Consider the following 23,856-nt stretch of genomic DNA (forward strand, 5'->3'; position numbering starts at 1 on the left):
CATGGTTTTTCCCCTTTGTTCTCCTTTTTCTTTCCCTACATGATTCAAAAAGCAACGTGTAGTAAAAGAATTTAATGCTTAAAAAATGAGACAGTTGGCGGTTTTTGAAGGGTTTGGTAGTGGTGGTGGTGGTTTTTGCATTAAAAAAGGGCATATTACACACCGAAGTCTCTACCTGCCACTCTCTCTCTACACTGAAGGTCACTTCTAGGAAACTGGGCAAAGGTCTGGGGAAGGGGAGAATCCCAAGGGCAAGCCTTGACCTGGAACTACTTCCAAGTGATCTTCAGTGCTGCCAGTGGAGACAGCGAGAACTACGAGCCGAGTCCACTACAATGAAGGTTCCCTAGTTTCAGCTGGGCCCTCACCGAGGCCCCCCTTGAAGGCCTCCCATTTCCCACAGCCTTTTCCCCATCTCTTTGCTCTTCCCCAAAGTTTCCTTCTGCCGCGCTCTTCGGGCAGCCCCATTTCCCTGGAATTGACACTTGCCAGGGGCTCTGTTCCATTTCTTTTCCTCCTGGAAGTGGTGCTGGGGGGAGGAGGAAGAACCGGGACACACCTGCTCTGCCGGGCAGAACGGGGGCTGCGTATCTCGAGAGCAAGGAGCCCGTCCCAGAGGTTCGCCGCCTCCCCAAGGAGGTGGGGAGACTCGGGTGCGGGGGTTCCCGGCTGCCCCGAAGCTGCACCGTCGGCTTCCAGACATTTTGCAGACGAAACCAAGTCCAGGGGAACTGCCAGACCCCGCTCCTGGAACGTGACGTCAGAGCCTCAGACCTTAGCGCCTAAAAGCCGGTCCCGCAGCCCGGGACACTTCCCAGACAGCTGGATTACCCCAGGAAGCTCCGCCCACCCGGAGCGCGCACCGGGCGGAGTCCCGAGCCACTGAGCTAGAGGGCCGGGCGCCCCAAGGCTGCGCTTCCCTTAAAAGAGGGGAGGGGAGCGGGGAGAGCGGGGGTTCTGGCGGCACCCCGGGCAGAGGCGGATCCAGTAGGTAGGTACCCGAATCACTTTATTGATCGTAAAGTTTGGTTCTGAAACAATTCTATAGTCCACAGGTCATTTTACCTTTATTAAGGAGGAAAGCAAATTGGTCTACTAATGAGAGGGGAGGGGTGGACTAGTTTAAATCTCGGCGGAATTTTGGGTAACTTTTTTTTACTCTCGCGAGACTCTTCCCTTCGAACCTCCCTTGCTCCCCAGGACGCCCCGCTTCACCCCTCTTCGGGTCCCGGGCTCCGGAGCCTGCTCTTCGCTAGGGGCGGGGCGAGGGCGGGAGTTCTGAGAGGGTGGGGGCGGGGCCTGCTCTTCGCCCCTCCGTGCTCCGAGTAGGCGGGTCCTGCTCTTTACTAGGGGCGGGAGGGGCGGGGCCTGGCCCGGGCAGATAGGTACGAGGCGAAGGCGGGGCAGGCCTCTAGACCCTAAGTCCTTTCTCTCGCGCGCGCTCTCCTCTCCCGCTAGAAAACAAGGGTGGGCCTGCACTGCGGGAGGCCTGGCCCCTCTGGAGGTCCCGAGGTCCCTGGGTCCCAGCCGAGCAGAAGCTTAACCAGGGTGGTGAATCGGGGGGCGGGTCTCGCCCAGTCCGAGGAGGTTTCCCACGGCCGAAGACTTGGAAAGCCCGGGACGGACGCCGAGATGTGCGAAGTGGGGGGGTAGGGTAGGGAGGAGTGGAGGATGAGAGGGAGCGCGGATCCCGCCTCTCGCGGTCGGTGGTCGGACAAGAACGGCCGTTCGGGGCTTCCACCGCCCTCTGAGTGATGGACAAACAGCCTCAGCCTCCGCCAAGTCCCGCTCCCAGCATTCCCGCGGGAACCTTCTGAACCAACCCGAGAGCCAGGGCGGCTGCCTCTCATCCAGGCTCCGCCCCCGGCTCAGCTCGCCGGGGGCCGCTGCCTCAGTAAAGGGGTGAAGGCCCTGGGGGATAGGGCGGCCGCCCGCGGAGCTTTCTTGGATTGAGGCGGCTCCACCAGAAAGTCGGACTCTCCCCACGGCCAGGTGGGGAATGGGGGCTGAGAGGAAGTGAAAGTCCGGCCCCGCCCAGCCGCCTAGAATGCCCCATACTGTGTGCCAGCCTGATCTAGGACTACATTTCCCAGAAGGCTGATCGGAAATACCCCCTCCCCCGGAACTCTGGGGAGCGATTCCGCCCCTCGGCTTTGTTCCTGGTCTGGCGGACGTTTTACTTGCTTCCGGTCGTGCGCCCGAGGCGCGTGCGCAGTTTCGCCGTGGGCCGGCCGGCCGTTGGGCTGTGGGTTGTCTGAGGTGAGCGCTGTGGGTGGGGCGTGAGGGGCAGTGAGTGAAGTGGGAGTGGGGGTGGGGAAGCGCAGGGGTGAGTGTGTCCGGGAACTGTTCGCTGGGTATTTAGGTGTGTCACCCTGTGGGAGGGGCCGAATGTGCCGGAGAGTGTTGTGGGCGGTAAGTGTGTGTGTGTCAGGGTAGGAGGGCCAAGTGTGTGGCAGTGTGTTGTGGCAGGTGTGTGCTTGAGTGTGTCAGTGTGGGAAGGTCTGAGTGTGTGTGTGTGGTGGGAAGGAGCCTGTGGGAATGTATCAGTGGGGGAGGGGCTGGGTGTGAGTTACTGTGGGGGAGGGGATGAGTGTGTCAGAGTTGGGGGGGGTGAGTCCAGGGGTTTCCCGGTGTTCCCTCCTCCATTTGTCCTCCCCCTTTCCCTCCCCCCCTCCCCCTCCAGGCCCCGCCTTGGACCCCCATCTCTCTAAACCCCATTGGGGGAATCTTCTCTGGAGAGCAGTTCGGCTTTGTCCACCTGACACCTCTGCCGACCTCTGACCTCACATTTCTAGTTCTTGAAAGTCCGGGAGCTTTTTTTAAATGCTTTTTCCCTCTCAGCCACACTTGAGAAGGCAATGGAAGCTGCGCCGTGGGCCCTTGCCGTCTTCCTTCGGAGTCTGGGGCCTCTCGGGAGGCGGGCCCCCCCATCAGCTCCCGAAGGGCTCCCAGGCTTCCCCTCCTCCTTTCTCACCGCCGTCTGGCCCAGTCCCGGGACCTGCCAGGCCAGGCCGCTTCTTCTCCGTCACCCCAAAGAGCACCAAGCGTTTCTGCCATCCTTAACAAGCAGTCTCCCTGGGCGCCCCCCTTTTCTCTCTCTCTCTGTTGGGGCATTTTTATACCCGTTTCTCTGGGGGGGAGGTGTTTTTCCCTTGAGTAGTGGAACTGAGCTGAGGCCCTGGGTCCCCTCCCCCCTCCTACTTGGACACCCCTGTTCTGGGAGAGATTGTCCCGTCCTTCCTTTGCTCCGCTCCCTCCCCAAGCCAGGCTCTCCGCCTTTTCTGCTCCTCGGATGATGGAGGTGACCGAGCCCCAAGGGACCCTTCCGGTCCTTCTGTGTCAATGCACTTCCCCCTTGGTCCTGGGAAGACCCCCTGCCAGTGTTGGCCCAGAGGGCTTGGCCCAGGGTAAAGCCCGTGTGAGGATTCTGGGAGTGACCGACTTGTTTTTCCAGGGTTGGGGCTTCTCGGGATTGCGGAAAGTCCCTTTCCCCGGGATGGGCTGGCACCCCAAGGACCTTGCTGATGCTGGTTCCTGTGCTGGTGGCCACGGTCCCAGCGGCGGCTCTTTAACGTGCTGTGCGGTGGGGGGAGGGGGGCTCCTTAGCAGTGGGCTTGGCTCTTTCTGGCCCAAGTCTTCCAGATTTTAGCTGTCACTGCCATTTTTTGCTTGGGGGCTTCTTCAGCTGTGTCTGGTGGGCTCCTGGTGTGCCCTTTGCCCCCTGGTTCCAGAACTCGGGCAACCTCTTTTAAGATGTCTCGAAAGGTGGCTCCTTTAGGTGGAGCTTCCAGGTAGGCCCCGGATTGCCAGATTTTTTTCTCCCCGGCCTTTTCCAGCTGGTTTTGTTAAGAGAAGCCCTGCCTTTCCTGGCGCTTTTTCTCCCGGCCTTTTGCCACAGTTTGAGTGTTTCAGAGCCATAGTGAACAAGCAGCCCTCCGTGGATGCTCCCTCTCAGCCCCCCTCCCATTTCTCCCTTCTTTCTCTGATGGGCCAAACATCTGTGTGCGCCTCGGAGGAGGTTTTGTAGTTTTTGTTCCAAGTTACTCATTCCACTTAAAATTCTCATTTCCCGGTGTTTTCATTTCTTATCCATCTTTTCCTTTAAAATACAAAACGTTTTTAAAGCTCTCCTTCTTTCTGGATTCCAAGTTCGGGCTGTGCCCAGGCTTCCTGGCCCTGAGGCCCTGCTTGTGGCCCCAGTCTGTGTCCCTGCAGCAGGTTTTTATGGCGGTTTGGGCTTTTGGGGCCTTGCTGCTATTTGTGTGTTGCTGGCCTTCCAGCCTCTGCGCTGTTTCACTGGAGGCTGCCTGGGCCTCTGCCCGAGTTCTTGGCGGAGGGAGCTGTTCTTCGGCCTTTGGTGCTCCCTGGGGTCCCGAGCAGGGGTGGGGGCCGGCTGCCCTGCTCCGAGCCACTTCCTGCTTGACTCCGTCCCTGTCGGGTAGTGGGAGGGATGGAGCCTCGGCCTCCTACCCAGTCCCTGCTCTGCCCTGGGGTCCTAGCGGCTTCCGAATGGGGGGCTTCTCTCAGCCGGGGCGCGGCTACTGGTCCTTAGCCACAGAACTCCACTAAGGGCTGGGGTTCCCTCCTGAGGCGGCCAGGACCGGGCGGTGGTGACAAGGCTGGGCCTGGTAAGGCCCCCTAGAGCGCCCCACCTCGATGGGGTCCTGTCCCTCACCTGGAATAGTTTGGGGGACAGGGAGGTAGCTGGTCTGGCCTTTAGCCCAAGCCCCAAAGTGGTGGAGGCCCCTGGACTCTTTCTGCAGCTTCCTCTCCAGCACCTCTGGCTGGGCTGGACACCCCCTGGCTGCCTCCCCTCCAAGGCCTCCTCCTGCCCCTCCCGCCCTCACTGCCAGGGCTGCCCGGCCTATACTGTGTGCGGGGCAGGGGATGGGGAGGGGGATTAAACTTGGGGGGAATCCGTGGGGGGGGTTCCGCCTGGTAATGGGGAGTTATTTCTGCCAGGCTGGGCTTGGGGGAGCAGGAGTGCTGGGGGAGGGAGGGGCGGCTGGGGGGCTGCGCGGAGGGGCCGGGCTTCTCGGAATAATTGGGGCTGGCGTGGGGGGAGGGGCTCTTAGCTGGGGATCTGCAGAGGTGGGGGAGGAAGGAGGGGGCAGGCAGGTGGCTGAGGATCTGGGAGGCACCTTCTGGCCTCGCCTGAGCTGTCTGTGGTGCTTAATACCAGATGGAAGGGGGCGGGGGAGGGAGTGCCCCGGGCGGGGTGGGAGCCCTCAGCCCTGCCCCCCCCCCTCCCGTCCGTCTGCCAGGCTCTGACCAGCTTAGCGGGCACAAAGAAAAGGCCGAAAAGGGTCTGGGAGTAGGGGCGGGGGGGGGGGGAATTTATTGTGCGGGTGCTTGGGTGCGCGTGCGCGTGGGGCAGGTCCTTAGGGCGCCCAGTTGCAGCTCTGCCCCTCCTAGTGAAGGGGGAAGCCAGTCGGAGGGGTGGGGAGAGGAGGCCTTTGGCCCCGCCTACTTTTGATTTAGAGAAAAAGACTGCCCCTCCCCCTCTTCCCACTTGGTGGGCCCGCCCCCTCCTCTCCTCGGACCCCGCCCTCTCCTTGTGTCCTAGAGGTGTTTGTGGAGCCTGGGCGGCCATGGCTCCTGGGGCAGTTGGTGTCCCCTCTGGGGCCAAGGCGAGGCCTCCTGGGGCTGGGCCCTGTTGTGCGGGAGGCGCCTCCCTGGGTGCGCCCACAGGCCTGTGTTTAATGGGATTCGAACCCTTGCCTTTGGCCCTGGCCCCCGGAGGGGGGGGGGGTTACTGCGCCTGCTGCCGCCCACGAGGGCCCTTTCTGGAAATAAAGAGGCAGCCTTTGGGCCAGGCCTGGGCACTTGTGTGAGTGTCGTTACCCCGAGGGGGTCTTACGCCCCCCTCACCCCCTTGGGTGCTGGCCTCCGAGCGGGGGGGGGAGGGGGGGAGGAGGGGAGGGGGAGGTCCGAGTGGCCCGCACTCCCCTTTCTCCACCTAATGACTTCACCCGGAGATGGCCTTTGACCTGGCTGTCATCACAGATGCGTCCCAAAGTAGGGCGGTTCCAGCTCCGCCCCAAACCCAGTTTGTGGGACCCCGGGCCTGGAGACTCCCTCCCCCTTCTGCCAGCTGCTCAGCACCATGGCCAGGAAGGCTCCAAGAGGGGCCACGAAGGGTCAGGCCGGGGTTCTCTAACGGTTCTGAGCTTGGGACAAAGGCTGTGCCTTGGGAACCTCTGGAGAGCCCGGCTCTGGGCGCAGGCCCTCGGGCCGCTCTCACCTGGGCCCCCGGCTCCCGCCGCGCCCCTCGGGGTTCTCTCGCCTAGTGCTGCTCTCGGTCTCTGTCCTCTGGGGCCGACGGGAGAAGCGTCTCCATTGGCGCAGGCGCTCTTTGGAGAGACTCGGCCCGCGGGGGTCCCAGGCTCCCCGCTCGTTTCCTGGGACCTCGGCTGGGCGGAGGGCTCCTTCGTGACTCTGCGTTCCTTCTGCAGCCGGCTGCCCCACGCTGTCCGTTGCCAGGGGAGGAGCATGGAGGGTGAGCAGGGACCGACGTGGGGCTTCCGAGCCACCAGATCCCAGGTGAGTGGGGCTCCTTTTTTTCCTGGGCCTCAGCCTGATGCTTCCCATTCGGGCAGGAGGTCGGAAAAATCAGCAAGGAGAGAAACGAAGGATGAGGCTAGAAAGGGAGCATGGGGACAAGGCAGAAAGCAGCAGGAAGGCTTAAAAGAGGGAGAGCTTTTATCTTCAGGGCAGTGGCCCTGGGGTTTGTGGGCAGAGGAGGAACATAAGTGACCAGACTTCAGCTCTAGAAACAAAACCACGTTTTTTCTGAAGTGTCTGCTTTCTCTTCTCCTCCCCCTTTTGTCCTTAACCACCCCCCAGCTGCCTCGAGAAAAAAAAAAAAAAAAAGCTTCTAGAATAAATCTGCCCAGCCAAGAGAGCGAGTTCTTCAGGTGTCCAGAAGTCTAGGCCGTCTTCTCCGAGCCACGTGGGGGCGTCAGCCAGCGCGCTCAGACCCGCACAGCTTTCTGTTCATTGGTTGTTCCTGCCTTTTGCTTTCCTCTACTCGTTTCTTTCTTCATCACTTCATACGGGTCAAATCAGGATTCTCTGAACCCGAAACAAAAGAAATTTTACAGTTTCTTTTAACACATTTTTGTATTTTAAGTGTTGTTATTGATATCTTTTGTTTTTTTTCTGTTATATTTTCCCCCAACACCCCAGGTCCCATAACACTTTTTTTTTTTTTCAGACAAAAGAAAAAAAGAAAACACGAGGAAAAAAATCGGAACAACCGGTCAACACGATGAGAAAGTCCGAAAACCCGAAGGACAGCCAACAGCCGTGGGCCTCCCATCTCTGCAGGAGGGTAGGAGAACTCCCCGACTGCTTTCCCTTGGGGCGCTCCTCATCCCTGTTTGGGCAGCGTTCACCGGTGTTTTGGCGCCCCCATTTTTCTAGTTTTATTTATTTTCCCATTTGAATGGCCGCAGAAGAGCTTTCTGTGCTTTTCTATTCGCCACGCATCAGTCCTCGCCACACACAGTTCCTTCTTACCACTTTCTCTCCACGGGGAAAGGGCTGCCATGAATCTATGGGAGTCTGGGGGCTTTTTCCTTCCTACCCATGACTTCTTGGCGGATGAATCCAGCCGTGGGGCTCAAAGGGTATGAGCTGTATTCTCCCGAGTCCACACTGTCCAGCGCCGGCCTAGTGTGCCTTTCTTCCTGTCACCCCCCAGCACCGATGGGCGCCAGTCTGGTCATTTTTGCCACGTTCAGAGCATGAAATGAACGGTCGCTGCCCTTGTGGTTCGTGTATCTGGGTTTTTCCTTACGCTTGTGAAGGCTTTGAAATTCCTCTCTGAAAAGCTGTCCATAACTTTTGACCATTTATCTGAGAAGAGCGGCTTAGTCTCATGTTTGTTAACATGTTTGATGATTAAAGTGTCTCCCCGTCTGATACTGGTCTAATTCTGCTTGGGGCATTTTCCCAGCAGCTTTTGGCAAGGGGTCAGAGCCCAGAGGAAGGTGTTTATTTGTGCACCAACAAGTAGGATTGGGAAGGGAGGAGGTGTGGCCTGTACTGAGATGCTGATCTGGGAAGGAACAGGGTTAAAGGACTGGGGATCATGAGGGTCTGCGTCCTGAGACTGAGGGAAAAAATGGCAAAAGGTGGGATCACCTTAAGGAGTTTGAGAGTTCAGGAATACAAAAGCCGAACGTTCAGGGTGGCTGTGTGCCATAGAGGCGGGGTGGGCCAGGGGGCATTATGAGGGTGCCCATCTGGCATAAGGGCTGGGGCTCAGATGAAGCCCTGAGTGGGATGAGGTCTGAAGGGGAGCAGGCAGCATTCCCTAAGGCCAGTTGTGCTTACCTGGGAGCTTGAGCCCAAGATGTCCAGTCACACAATCTCAATAGGAGCCAGGAAGCTGGGTTCAAGTTCTGTCTCAGGAGAGGATCTTGGGAAGATGGTGGAGGAGGAAAATCCCACATGCCCTAGACAACATAGAGCTTTGGCGAAAACGAAGAGAAGCAAAACTCAGCAGGAGTTGGGGTCAAACAGAAGACCCAAAGGACGACATTTGGGAGAACCTTTGGCCTTCGAAGGTCCGGTGCCTCCAGACTAGCTCCACTGGACAGGTGAAGGTCTGGTGCTGATGGAAGTGGCAGGAAGTGTGGCCTCTGAGAAGAGGAAGACCAAGGGACTGGGCTGGCAAGGAACGCCCAGACATTGCCCTGGCCCAGAAGGAACCAGCCCATGCCAGGGAGTGCACGGGCCACGAGGCAGCAATGCACCAGGATGGGGCACAGGTGGGCCCTGAAGGTCTGGGCTTCTGCTGCAGGCTGGAGGGGAAGAACTGAGGGAGGACAGGACGCCAAATGCACCATGCTCCACAGCCCAAGCCCAAAGGTGGTTATAAGAGCAAGCTGCTATAAATGAAAAAAAACAAATGCACAGGTAAAGGAGAAGGAATTCTTCCACAGAAAGTTGCTATGGGAATAGAGAAGGAAGCTGAAGTGAAAAGGTCTTTCCTCCCCTAAAGAGTAATGTCAGATGCTCACCTATGCAAAAAGAATTCATAGAAGAGCTTAAAAAAAAAACAACACTAAAAATTAAACTCAAATGAGAGAAATTGAGGGAAAATTTTAAAAATTAAGAATAATCCAAGAAAAAACAAAATTATGAAAAGAAAGCCAGCCAACTGGAAAAGGAGATACAGAAAGAAAATTATTACTTAAAAATTAGAATTGAGGGCAGCCAGGTGGCGCAGTAAATAGAACACCAGCCTTGAAGTCAGGTGGACCTGAGTTCAGTTCTGGCCTTAGACACTTAACCTTCCTAGCTGTGTGACCCTGGGCAAGTCACTTAACCCCAGTTGCCTCAGGAAAGAAAGAGAGAGAAAAGAGAGAGAGAGAGAGAAATTTAGAATTCAGCAAGGGGAAGTCAGTGAAGTTATAAAAGATTAAGAATTAATAAAAATGTAAAGAATAATAAAAAAAAGAGAATGTGAAACATAAGAAAAACAACTAATCTGGAGAACAGATCAAGAAGAGAAAACAAAAATAATTGGGCTACCTGAAAGCTACAAAAACAGCAAAAAAGAATCTTGATGCAGTAATATAGGAAATAATGAAAGAAAATTGCCCTGAAGTGTTAGAACAAGAGGGAGAAGTAGAGATAGAAAAGCATCTGCTGATCACCACCTTGAGAGAGATCCTTTGAGGAAGAATTCAGATCCAGTAGGGACACAAGTAGGATCAGCCGAGAGCCAGCTGTGCCACGCTGGAGAAACCCACAGGTCTGGGAATTCTATATGTAGAATGAAGAGCCAAAGATGGAGGTTGTGCCCAAAAGTCAGACACCCAGTGTCATCCTGAGCAAAAGTGGACATCTGACACTGGGGAAAAACTGGGAAGGCGGCCAAAGGGAGCCGGGGCGAGTGGAGGCAGGTCTGGGCTTTATTCCTTATATAAATGGTTTACTTACTTTCATCCTCTCTACATTGATCTTGCTGTTTTTCTTGGTCCTTTTCTGTGGGTGCATTTTGCAACCCCTTCTCTTTGGGTAGTGTTTTGTGTGATTGACCCCAGAGGTGACCCATCTCTGGGTTTGGGGCCTTTGCACTTGGCCTGGAGGTGGGAGGGAGACTGTACGTCTCTGTTGGGGATTGCCTCTGCTTCGGAGCTCAGTGTGGGTTTTCCCAGCTCTCCTGCTGAGCTGGGCTTTGTTCTGGAATCTTTGAGCTGTTATAATGTGCATTTTTCTAATTGCTACCATGTTTTTTTCACATGCTTGTGGATAGCTCAGAGATTTCTTCCTTTGAAAACTGCTTATTTATCCCTTCTGCTCATTTGACTCCTACTCTTAGGAATTTGAATGTTTCTTATATGTCTTGGATCTGAAATGTGTCCCAGAGAGATCTGCAAGTGTTTTCCCTCGGCTACCCATTTCCCTTTGTCAGTCAAGAAGTCAGAAGGCATTTGTGCAACACCTGTGAGGTGCCAGGCACTAGGAGTGCCCACAGAGACCCAGAGGAAGACAGACAGGTCAGGTGCCAGACTAAACCAGTGATTCATGGAGGGAAGTTCGGCTCTGAGGAGCCCTGGAACAGCTAGGACTTGAAGGAGGCCAGGAGGGGGAGCTCAGTGAGCTGAAGGCCAGCCAAGGAGGACATAGCAGGGGAATGTACAAGGGAAGTGGTGGAGATGGAGCATCCTGGGGGGGCACGGCTTGGCACTTGGAGACCTGAGAATAAGCAGAGTCGGGATGATTAGGTCCATGATCACTCCTAAGATTAGGGAGGAGGGTGACATGTGACTCATGACAGCACTGAAAAGGAGAAGGGATAGGGAGGAGCAGGAGAGAGTGGGGGTAGGAAGCCTAGTGGTTGAAAGGGTGAGGAGCAGGATCGAAGGGTTGGGAGAGGTTGCTCAAGAACACCACTGACAAGATGGGGAGTCAGGAGCTGGGCCCCAGGAGCAGCCACGGGACAAAGGATGGGAGAATAGAGGCGGGGCAGCATATCCAGGGGAAGACCTGCTCGAAAGGGTCGGCTTTGTGGAATGACTAATCTTGTACAATCAAAGCTGTTTGATGCTCCCTGTCCTTCGTCTGTCCTTGAGCTGTTCTGTAGCCATAACTCAAAGAGGCACCTTTCTTTATACTTCTAATGCATGATGTCCCCGACATTTCTCGGTCATGAGTCCATTTGTCAGCACATAATTTCTTTTTTTTTTTTTTTTTTTTTTAATTTAATTTAATTTTATTTAATTTAATTTTTTTTATTTTATAATTATAACATTTTTTTGACAGTACATATGCATGGGTAATTTTTTGCAACATTATCCCTTGCACTTACTTCTATTCAGATTTTTTCCCTTCCTCCCCCAACCCCCTCCCCCAGATGGCAAGCAGTCTTATATATGTTAAATATATTACAGTATATTCTAGATACAATATATGTGTGTAGAACCGAATTTTTTGTTGCACAGGAAGAATTGGATTCAGAAGGTAAAAATAACAGTTTACATTCATTTCCCAGTGTTCCTTTTCTGGATGTAGCTGGTTCTGTCCATCATTAATCAATTACAATTGGATTAGCTCTTCTCTATGTTGAAGATATCCACTTCCATCAGCATACATCCTCATACAGTATCATTGTTGAAGTGTATAATGATCTTCTGGTTCTGCTCGTTTCACTTAGCATCAGTTGATGTAAGTCTCTCCAATCCTCTCTGTATTTCTCCTGTTGGTCATTTCTTATAGAACAATAATATTCCATAACATTCATATACCATAGTTTACCCAACCATTCTCCAATTGATGGACATCCATTCATCTTCCAGCTTCTAGCCACTATGAAAAGGGCTGCCACAAACATTTTGGCACATACAGGACCCTTTCCCTTCTTTAGTAGTTCCTTGGGGTATAAGCCCAGTAGTAGTATGGCTGGGTCAAAGGGTATGCACATTTTGATAACTTTTTGGGCATAATTCCAGATTGCTCTCCAGAATGGTTGGATTCTTTCACAACTCCACCAACAATGCATCAGTGTCCCAGTTTTCCCACAGCCCCTCCAACATTCATCGTTATTTGTTCCTGTCATCTTAGCCAATCTAACAGGTGTGTAATGATACCTCAGAGTTGTCTTAATTTGCATTTCTCTGATCAATAGTGATTTGGAACACTCTTTCATATGAGTGGAAATAGTTTTAATTTCATCATCTGAAAATTGTCTGTTCATATCCTTTGACCATTTATCAATTGGAGAATGGCTTGATTTCTTATAAATTAAAGTCAATTCTCTGTATATTTTGGAGATGAGGCCTTTATCAGAACCTTTAACTGTAAAAATGTTTTTCCAATTTGTTACTTCCCTTCTAATCTTGTTTGCATTAGTTTTGTTTGTGCAGAAACTTTTTAATTTGGTGTAATCAAAATGTTCTATTTTGTGATCAATAATGGTCTCTAGTTCTCCCTTGGACACAAACTCCTTCCTCCTCCACAAGTCTGAGAGGTAAACCATCCCATGTTCCTCCAATTTATTTATGATTTCGTTCTTTATGCCTAAATCATGGACCCATTTTGATCTAATCTTAGTATGTGGTGTTAAATGTGGGTCCATGCCTAGTTTCTGCCATACTAATTTCCAGTTTTCCCAGCAGTTTTTGTCAAATAATGAATTCTTATCCCAAAATTTGGGATCTTTGTGTTTGTCAAAGATTAGATTGCTATTTTTATTCACTATCTTGCCCTGTGAACCTAACCTATGCCACTGATCAACTAGTCTATTTCTTAGCCAATACCAAATGGTTTTGGTGACTGTTGCTTTATAATATAGCTTTAAATCAGGTACACTTAGACCACCTTCCTCTGACTTTTTTTTCATTAGTTCCCTTGCAATTCTCGACCTTTTATTCTTCCATATGAATTTTGTTGTTATTTTTTCTAGGTCATCTTGGGAGTCTGATTGGTATAGCACTAAATAAATAGATTAGTTTGGGGAGTATTGTCATCTTTATTATATTCGCTCGGCCTATCCAAGAACACTGAATGTCTTTCGAATTATTTAAATCTGACTTTATTTTTGTGGCAAGTGTTTTGTAATTTTGCTCATATAATTCCTGACTCTCCTTTGGTAGATATATTCCCAAATATTTTGTACTATCGACTGTTATTTTGAATGGAATTTCTCTTTGTATCTCTTGCTGTTGGATTGTGTTGGTAATGTATAAAAATCCTGAGGATTTATGTGGATTTATTTTGTATCCTGCGACTTTGCTAAAATTCTGAATTATTTCTAATAGCTTTTTAGCAGAGTCTTTGGGGTTCTCTAAGTATACCATCATGTCATCTGCGAAAAGTGACAATTTGATTTCTTCATTTCCTACTCTAATTCCTTGAATCTCTTTCTCGGCTCTTATTGCCAAGGCTAGAGTTTCTAGTACTATATTGAATAGTAATGGTGATAGTGGGCAACCTTGTTTCACTCCTGATCTTACAGTTTATCACCATTACATATGATGTTTACTGAAGGTTTTAAATATATGCTCCTTATTATTTTAAGGAATAGTCCATTTATTCCTATACTCTCAAGCGTTTTTAGTAGGAATGGATGTTGGATTTTATCAAATGCCTTTTCTGCATCTATTGAGATGATCATATGGTTTTTATTAATTTGATTATTAATATGGTCAATTATACTAATAGTTTTCCTAATATTAAACCAGCCCTGCATTCCTGGTATAAATCCCACTTGGTCATAGTGTATTATCCTGGGGATGATTTTCTGAAGTCTATTTGCTAATATCTTATTTAAGATTTTAGCATCAATATTCATTAAGGAAATTGGTCTATAGTTTTCTTTCTCAGTTTTCGATCTACCTGGTTTAGGTATCAGTACCATGTCTGTGTCATAAAAGGAATTTGGTAGGATTCCTTCAATCCCTATTTTTTCAAATAGTTTACATAGCATTGGAGTTAGTTGCTCTTTAAATGTTTGGTAGAATTCACCTGTAAATCCATCTGGTCCTGGGGACTTTTTCTTAGGAAGTTGGTTAATAGCTTGGTCTATTTCTTTTTCTGAGATGGGACTATTTAGACTACTTACTTCTTCCTCTGTTAATCTGGGCAAGCTATATTTTTGAAGGTATTCTTCCATTTCATTTAAGTTATCGAATTTATCGGCATAAAGTTGAGCAAAGTAGCTCCTAACTATTGTTCTAATTTCCTCTTCATTAGTGGTGAGTTCACCCTTTTCATTTTCAAGACTATCAATTTGCTTTTTCTCTTTCCTTTTTTTAATCAGGTTTACTAAGGGTTTGTCTATTTTGTTGGTTTTTTCATAAAACCAACTCTTAGTTTTATTAATTAATTCAATAGTTTTTTTACTTTCCATTTTATTAATCTCACCTTTTATTTTTTGAATTTCAAGTTTTGTGTTTGTCTGGGGGTTTTAATTTGTTCCTTTTCTAGCAATTTTAGTTGTAAGCCCAATTCGTTGGCCCTCTCTTTCTCTATTTTATGCAAGTAGGCCTGTAGAGATATAAAATTTCCCCTTATTACTGCTTTGGCTGTATCCCACACATTTTGGTATGATGTCTCATTATTGTCATTTTCTTGGGTGAAGTTATTAATTATGTCTATGATTTGCTGTTTTACCCAATCATTCTTTAGTATAAAATTATTTAGTTTCCAATTATTTTTTGGTCTATTTTCCCCTGGCTTTTTATTAAATGTTATTTTGATTGCATTATGGTCTGAAAAGGATGCATTCACCATTTCTGCCTTACTGCATTTGATTTTGAGGTTTTTATGCCCTAGTATATGATCAATTTTTGTATAGGTTCCATGAACTGCTGAGAAGAAAGTATATTCCTTTCTGTCTCCATTTAGCTTTCGCCAAAGATCTATCATATCAAACTTTTCTAGTATTCTATTTACCTCTTTGACTTCTTTCTTATTTATTTTGTGGTTTGATTTATCTAATTCTGAGAGTGCAAGGTTGAGATCTCCCGCTATTATAGTTTTGCTATCTATTTCCTCTTGCAGCTCTCTTAATTTCTCTTTTAAGAATTTAGATGCTGCACCACTTGGTGCATACATGTTTAATATTGATACTGCTTCTCTATTGATGCTTCCCTTTAACAGGATATAATGCCCTTCCTTATCTCTTTTAATTAGATCAATTTTTGTTTTTGCTTGATCTGAGATGAGGATGGCTACTCCTGCTTTTTTGGTTTTGCCTGAAGCATAATAGATTCTGCTCCACCCTTTTACTTTTAGTTTGAATGTCTCACCCTGTTTCAGGTGTGTTTCCTGTAAACAACATATAGTAGGATTCTGACTTTTAATCCAGTCTGCTAACTGCTTCCTCTTTATGAGGCAGTTTGCCCCATTCACATTTATGGTTAGAAGGACTAATTCTAAATTGCTTGCCATCTTATTAACCCCTGCTTATGCTTTTCCCCTTTCCTTCCCTTTTACCCTCCTACCCAGTATTAAACTGGTGAACACCACTTGCTTTTCACAGCCCTCTCTTTTTAGGATCCCTCCCCCACCTTAAAGATCCTCCCCTTATTTTACCCCTTTTCCTCGAAATTACTGTATTCCCTTCCCCTTAGCTTACTCCTTCCCTTTCACTTTTCAATGAAGTGGAAGAAGTTTCACCATAAATTGAATATGTCTATTGATACACGCTATGTTCATCTCCCTCCTTTCTTTCTCTGATATAATAGGTTACCTTTGCCTCTTCATGAGATGTAGTACCACCACTTTACACTTTTTTATGATATAATCTCCTTTCCACCTCGAGTTTCTAAGACAAATTGTACATATGTTCTTTACATATTTTTTTGACAGAAGTATAGTTCTCAAGATTTCTTTTTACCTTTTTAGAAATCTCTTGAGTTCTGTATTTGAAGATCAAACCTTTTATGTAGGTCTGGTTTTTTCATCAAAAATAGATGGAATTCATTTATTTCGTTAAATGTCCATCTTCTTCCCTGGAAAACGATGCTCATTCTTGCTGGGTAAGTTATTCTTGGCTGCATACCAAGTTCCTTAGCCTTTCGGAATATCATGTTCCAGGCCCTGCGTTCTTTTAATGTGGACGCTGCTAGATCCTGGGTTATCCTTATTGTGGATCCTCCATATCTGAATTGTTTTTTTCTAGCAGCTTCCAATATCTTTTCCTTTGTCTGATGGTTCTTGAACTTGGCCACTATATTTCTTGGCGTTTTGATTTTAGGGTCCCTTTCAGTAGGTGATCGATGAATTTTTTCAATGTCTATTTTACCCTCTGTTTCCAAAACGTCTGGGCAGTTCTCTTTGATAATTTCCTCGAAAATGGTGTCCAAGCTCTTTTTTTCCTCCCATTTTTCAGGGAGTCCGATTATTCTCAAATTGTCTCTCCTGGATCTGTTTTCCAGGTCTGTTGTCTTTCTGGTAAGGTACTTGACAGTCTTTTCAATTGTTTCATTTCTCTGGTTTTGCTCGACTCCCTCTTGGTTTCTCCTTGAGTCATTCATTTCTACTTGTTCCAGTCTAATTTTCAATGATGTATTTTCTTCACTCACTTTTTTTATATCTCTTTGTAATTGTCCAATTGAGTTTTTATCTTCTATGGAATTTTTTTCCATTTTATCCATTTTATTTTTTAGAGAGCTGATTTCTTTTTCCAGATCACTAATCCTGTTTTCCTTGGAGTTGTTTACCTTTTCCAGCTCACTAATCCTGTTTTCCTTGGAGTTGTTTACCTTTTCCAGCTCACTAATCTTGTTTCTCAATGATTTGATTTCTTTATCCACTCTGTCTTTGAATGCATGGGATGACTTCTCCAGGCTCTCTTGCCAAGCTTCCCTTTCCTTTTCCCATTTCTCTTCCAGCTCTCTTGTGAGAGCCTTTTTGATTTCCTCTGTGAGGTTCTTTTGTATTGAGGAGCAGCTTATATCCCTCCCAGGGGATACATCTGGGGACAGTCTGTTCCTAGTCTCCTCAGCATTTGAAGTCTGCTCCATCTCCACACAGAAGCTGTCAATGGTTAGAGCCCTTTTGAATTTTTTGTTCATTTTGTCAGAGTAGGAATCAAAACAAAACTGACAAGAGAAACAATTGGTCTGTTTTGTGGGGGATGGGGCTGGATGGTATTAATGGGCTTCCTCTACAGACTGGGGGTAGGGCAGCAGAGAGCCACTAACAGAACAGCAATGACTGTACTGAGTCTGCGCTCTGAGGCTCTGAGAACACACCGAGTCAGTCCAGGTGGGGATTGGGGGTGGCCGGGCTCTGAGAGACGCTGGCTTTCTGGGGTTTTAATCTTCACCTCCGATGTTTACACCCTCTCTACCGCTCCTGGCTTGCTGCCAAGATGGAGCATCCACACTGGGGCAAAAGCCCTTTCACAGAAATGGCAGAGATCACACCGGAGCTGTGTGAGCTGCCTGTCTCACTCTGGCTTGCCTGCCCTCAGTCTGCACCCAGTCTAATTGACCCTCCCCCCAGCAAACACAGACCTTTTCTGGCGACTTTCAAGGATGTCTTCTCTTGGTGATAATTTGTGGATTTCTTTCTGGGTCAAGCATTAAGTCAGAGGCTTGTCATGAAGTAAGTTCTGAGAGAAAACGAGGAGCTCAAGCAGCTGTCTGCCTCCACGCCGCCATCTTTGTCAGCACATAATTTCTGCTTGACTGCTTTTCGTTTTCCATATCTAGGGACACTTTGCCTTCATAGTTGAGGCTCCTGAGTTTATGGAACATTAGGCTATTGAATTGACTTCTATGTCTTATATACCTAATCTGATTGACCTCCCTTTTTTTTGTTTTGATGATTCCTGCATTATGGTATGGTTTGAGAGCTAGTACCGATACGAGTGATAGGAATGGTGAGAATGGGCATCCTTGCTCTTCATATGATCTTTCTGGAAAGGCCATCAGCTTTTCTCCATTGCTTATTCTTGATTTCTCTTATATACTGTTTACCACGTTAAAAGAAAGTTCAATCTTTCCTATGCTTTCCAGTGGAAACAGTTTCTACTTTGTTTTTTGTTGGGAGCTTTTGGTTAGTTGCTTTTCTAGTTATTTTACCTGTCTGTTGAATTCATTGATTTGTTCTTTTTTTTCCCCTTTAATTGCTAAAAGTGTTTGGAGATAGAAAGTATACTAAATGACTAAAAATAGAAAACCATCAATGACTACTTTATCTATGTTCCATAAGTTTTATTATGTTGTTTTCTTCAATAAAATTTTCTATTGCTTTTTTCCCAGATCAGTTCTTTAGGATTAAGTTGTTGAGTTTCACATGAAAGAGTGCTCCAAATCACTACTGATCAGAGAAATGCAAATTAAGACCACTCTGAGATACCACTACACACCTGTCAGATTGGCTAAGATGACAGGAACAAATAATGACAAATGTTGGAGGGGATGTGGGGAAATTGGGACACTAATACATTGCTGGTGGAGTTGTGAAAGAATCCAACCATTCTGGAGAGCAATCTGGAATTATGCCCAAAAAGTTATCAAACTGTGCATACCCTTTGACCCAGCAGCGCTACTACTGGGATTATATCCCAAAGAAATACTAAAGAGCGGAAAGAGACATATATGTGCCAAAATGTTTGTGGCAGCTCTTTTTGTTGTAGCTAGAAACTGGAAGATGAATGGATGTCCATCAGTTGGAGAATGGTTGGGTAAATTGTGGTATATGAAAGTTATGGAATATTATTGCTCAGTAAGAAATGACCAGCAGGAGGAATACAGAGAGGGTTGGAGAGACTTAAATCAACTGATGCTGAGTGAAATGAGCAGAACCAGAAGATCACTGTATACTTCAACAACGATACTGTATGAGGATGTATTCTGATGGAAGTGGAAATCTTCAACATAAAGGAGATCCAAATCACTTCCAGTTGATCAATGATGGACAGAGGTAGATACACCCAGAGAAGAAACACTGGGAGGGGAATGTAAATTGTTAGCACTAATATCTGTCTGCCCAGGTTGCATGTACCTTCGGATTCTAATGTTTATTGTGCAACAAGAAAATGATATTCACACACATGTATTGTACTTAGACTATATTGTAACACATGTAAAATGTATGGTATTGCCTGTCGTCGGGGGGAGGGAATAAGGGAGGGGGGGTAATTTGGAAAAATGAATACAAGGGATAATATTATAAAAAATATATATATATATATATAATAAAAAAAATTAAAAAAAAAAAAAAAAAAGTTGTTGAGTTTCCAAGAAACTTTTAATTCCTTTTTCAGAAGTCCTTTTTTGAAAATAATGCTTATTTCAATAGAGTTCTGTGTTTTTGTCTTCCACTTCTCCATTTCAAAGAATCTACTCATTTCTGGCCATTTCATCAAGAATGCTTTGAAATCTATTTCATTGAAGGTTCATTTTTATATTTACTTCTGCCAGATAGCTTATCTTGGTTTAAAGCTTTTTTTCTTGTGCCTTTTGGAAAAATCATATTCTAAGTTCTTCTCTTCTTTATAATGATAGCTTCCAAATCTTACATGATCCTGATTTTGGCTTCTCATGTCTGAGCTTTCTTTTTGGCTGATTGTAGAATTTTTTTTCTTTGACCTCGTGACCCTGGGTTTGATTATGACTTTCTTGGGAGTTTCCACTGGGGGGATTTTCTACAAGCAGATGACTAATGGATTCTTTCCGTTTTTACTTTATGCTCTGGTTCTAAGATAAAGTTGTCAGACTTGTGGCCTGAAGAACTCCTATATGCCATAGAGAGTGCTAATTTATAGTTTTCTAAGTTGACATACAGCCCATTTTCACTTGAGTTTAGAACCTTGGTTCTAAGTGATCCAAGAAGTTTTCATTTATGATTCTCAAAACATGGTATCTAAGATGCTTGGGGGAGAGGGCCCATGATTTTCATGTAGTTTGGTTTTGAGATTCTTTTCTCCTTGACCTATTTCTGATGCTGCCTGCCTGACTTCTGCCTTGATTTTGTTTTTAACATTTGTTTTGTCCCTGAGAGGTTATTTGTTTGGCTTATTCCAGTGTTTGGGGAATTCAGTTCTTGAGGGAGGTGTTCTGCCCTCTGTGAGAAGGGGGTTCTCCTCTCCCTGCCCTTTTCCATGCCTTTTGCCCTCTTTTCTTATGGCATAGTCCTTATGTCCGGCTAAAATGCTGTTTTCTCTGAGGCTGTGCTTGGACTCATGGAGTCAATGTCAGTAGTTAGTGAGTACCCATTAAGTGCCCACTGTTTGCCACTAGTGTGTTGGCTCCAGGGGGCAGGGAGTGGAAAGAATGCTGGACTTGGAATCAGAAAGAGGGGAGTGTGACTCCTGCCCTGAGACAATGACCAGCTGGGGGACCCATGGCTATCCTGTTTCCTCATCCAGAAAATGGAAATAATAATGGCCCCTGCTTCTGTGGGCTCCGAGGATGAAATGAGATTGGATACTAAGGACTTGGCAACCTCTGAAAGCTCTGCAGATGGGGGCTGTCGTTAGGCCCATTTTTGCCTTTGTTTGCCTAGCCCCCTGGCATACAGTGGGCACCGAATGGGTATTTGGGTGATGTCTCCCTGTGGGGATGTGAATGATCTGGACTGCTCCCTGTTGCAGGCCTCAGTGACCTTCAAGGACGTGGCTGTGGACTTCACCCAGGAGGAGTGGGGCCAACTGGACCCTTCTCAGAGGAGCCTCTATCGAGATGTGATGCTCGAGAACTACGAGAACCTTGTCTCCCTAGGTAAGGAGAACCTTCCCCCAAGCAGTGCTGGACCTGTTTGCATGCTAGGGGATTTCTGAAATGTTCATCTTGAATTTTGGTTTATGGAATAGAACTCAAGAAATTATGGACTTTAGGTCTAGTCTGTCAAAGGATCCAGAGTGGCCTCTGACCCATGGGTGTCTGGAGCCACCCCAAGCAGGCCGGAGACAGCAGAAGCCTTACTAATCTTAGCATAAGGAAGTCCCCCTTCCCAAGGTGGGCTGGCCTACTAGAGCTGGAGAGAGTTTTCATGGTTCCCCTTTTCTTGGGAGCTCCCTGGGAGCATCTTTGCCCCGGATCTTGGGGGTCGTGGCCACTCTCTAGGCCCAGAACCAGACTTCTGGGGTGGGGTACTAGTTCAGGGACAAGGAACAGGGATTGGGAACATGTAGTGGGTGATCTTGGGTGGCCAGATCCCTCCGTGACACTGTGCCCTACAGTGACACCATTCTAGGGCAGGAAGCCCCAGGGCCCTGCCGGCTTGCCAGGTCTCAGTTCTGGGAAATGCGGTATCTCCAAAAAATTTTGATATCTTAAGTCACTGGACTGAGAGATAAAGTGTTTGTATTTGCTTCAGGTGAATAAATGGCCTTTGCCTAATATCATCGAGTGACCTTGCAGTTCCCCCTTTTTCTGTACCCCCATTGTTCTCTCTTTTTCGAGATGTCACACAGTGGTCTTTCTTTGAAGTTAGAGAGCAGGTTCTTGAAGATACCGTTGTCCTTGTAGTCACTGATGATTCAGTTCATTTTGTCTGAGTGCAGCTCCCCCAGCTTGAAAGGCGGTTTTGTGCCAAGCAGAGAGTGCTTGGTTTAGCCTCAGAGTCCTGCTTCTAGATCCTGTCTCATTCCCTTATTACCTGTGGGACTGACAAAGAGTTTCCTCCTCTGTAAAATAAGGCAGTTGAACCACGTGACCTTGAAGGGCTCCTTCCAGCTCTAAAACTGTGACTCAGGATCTTTTTGATCCTGCCATGTTTCCTCCTCCAAAAGTTTTACTTAGTTCCCCTGAAAAAGAAATGTATATTTTTTGCCTGAAGAGTAGGGGGCTAGTGTTGAATTTCTTGGTTGTCTTTTGAATTTCTTTCTCTACGAGTAGGGCTTCCTGTATCCAAACCTGACGTGATCTCCCAGTTGGAGAGAGGAAAAGTACCTTGGATGCAAGATGGAGAATTCCTCAGAGGCATTTGCTCGGGTGAGTGAAGAAAAACTAGAGAGAAGCAAGCTGGGGGAAGCGGCAGACCACTAGTCAGTCAGCAGCCATTTGGCAAAAAGGGATGCTGGGAATGCAGAGCCAAAAGGAGACCTCCCAGGGAGCCATACCTGGGTAGCTGTCAGAAGCAGGGAAATGAAGAAAAGCGTAGATATGCGTCTGTCTGAGGCAGAGGTCAGGAGGCTGTGCACATCCCAGGCACAAAGACCAGCCATAAGGGGGGTGGGGGTGGGGAGCGGGGGAGGAACGGAGGCCATGCCCCCCTGAGCGACAAAGAGGCCGGGAGTACGACCACCAGAGTCTGGAAAGGCGAGTTGTGGCAGAGGGATTTCACGGTGTTTTAAGAGCAATATCATGCAAACAGGGAAGAGACAATCGCCTTGACAACTGTGTGGCAGAGAGTGCCTTAGAGCAGAGAGATGGTATCAGACAGAGTGATGGAGGCTCTCAGCCTTCTCCTAAATTTCAACCGAAACGCATCTTCTCAACCCCCCCATGCCAGCCCTCCTCAACCTCATTACGGACCTGACAGATGGTCACTGTCTGCCTGAAGAACAGTTTAGCTCCTCCCGTGTTCTTGGCCCTCACCTTTCAGAGTTGGGCACAGAACCTCCCCACCGGACTTCTGGAGTCATGGCTGGCCATTAGGCTGACAGACAGTAGTGGTCCAGCACCTTGATGCCCCTCATCTGTTCCCCAGTGCATTCCCTGATTTCAGGTTCTCATTGTTTGTGTTGTGAACTCCATCCTCCTTCCAGCTCCTTTGTTCCTCTCCCCTTTGCCTCCTATATACCTGCTGAGGGAAAAGCATTTTTGTCCAACTTTGTGTGTGTGGCCACTTGAAATGAGAATGGGGTTCAAAGGTCACTTCCCTTCACCCCTGTTTGTTTAGAGGTTTGCTTGCCACATGCTCATTATGTGAGGAAATCTCCCCCCACTCCTTTTCCCCTCTTCCTGCCGGATCCTTTCCTACCCCACCAAGCATTCCCTGTGCTCTCTCTTAAGATCACAAAACCAAGCCTTGCCCCATAACAATGGCAGGCCCCAGTGTTTGAATATAAGCGGATTACTCTTGTTTGGACCTTTATCTCATTGTTCCTCGATGTTTCTCTTTTTATGTTTCTCTTTACTTCTGTATTTATACTTCGTCATCTCTTCGGACTTTTGGTCTTCCCATCAGAAGTCCAGGAAGAGCTCTGTTTCATTAAAAGCCCATTTTGTCTTGATAGCATCACTCGGTTTTGCTTCCTCTTGGCTATAAGCCTGTCCTCCTTGTCAGAGCAGTGGGGTGCTCCCTATCAGCCAGCCAGTCAGCCCTGCGGGTTCAAAGTGATGGGATTATTCCTGCTAGTTTCTAAAATTCCTTTCTTCTTGGTGCACCAGTATTCTGCCCCAGGTCTTCCTTTCTATCCCTAACGTCTTTCCTGTGTGCAGATCCCCTTCTCAGTTTCTGTGGGTCTGTGACCCAAAGGTGGATAGCGGACCACAAGGCTACACATTTAACGATATAGAAATGGAAGCATGCATTTGCTTCTGTATCCATTTGTGATTTTTTTTCCACATCATTTATTTTTACAGTTAGTATGTCAGTGTGCATGTTTTTGTTTTGATGATGTTTCCTGCTTTTATCATTTCTCGGTATTTATACTTATTGCCTATTTATTTGCCTATTTTTCCATTCCCATAATATTGGGATATGAATTGTTTGCAGTATTTTTGTTCTTGAAAAAAAAAAAATGCTACTATGAATGCCCTGGCTAGATAAGCTGGGTGTGTGTGTGTGTGTGTGTGTGTGTGTGTGTGTGTGTGTGTGTGTGTGTGTGTAATTTGTTAGATCTTCTGGTATATTATCATAAGACTTTCCAAAACATCTTTAACATCTTTATCAAGTCATACCATTTATGTGTGTTCTACCTCCACTGAACTGTTT

The 23,856-nt window shown here is 47.6% G+C and overlaps 1 protein-coding gene across 1 annotated transcript in view; it reads left to right on the plus strand.

The window, feature by feature from the left end:
• Positions 1-998: 998 nt before the first annotated feature.
• The window catches only part of LOC141564946 (uncharacterized), a 28,387-nt gene continuing 5,529 nt past the window's right edge, over positions 999-23,856 (plus strand). Inside the window, 5 exon segments of the mRNA XM_074307814.1 lie at positions 999-2,259; positions 6,456-6,543; positions 7,217-7,333; positions 20,567-20,693; positions 21,813-21,908. Coding sequence (XP_074163915.1) covers positions 6,493-6,543; positions 7,217-7,333; positions 20,567-20,693; positions 21,813-21,908 — 391 coding nt within the window. The 5' untranslated portion in view covers positions 999-2,259; positions 6,456-6,492.

The sequence above is a fragment of the Sminthopsis crassicaudata genome, chromosome 3, assembly GCF_048593235.1.
Source record: "Sminthopsis crassicaudata isolate SCR6 chromosome 3, ASM4859323v1, whole genome shotgun sequence".
In the NCBI taxonomy this organism is placed as follows: Eukaryota; Metazoa; Chordata; class Mammalia; order Dasyuromorphia; family Dasyuridae; genus Sminthopsis; species Sminthopsis crassicaudata.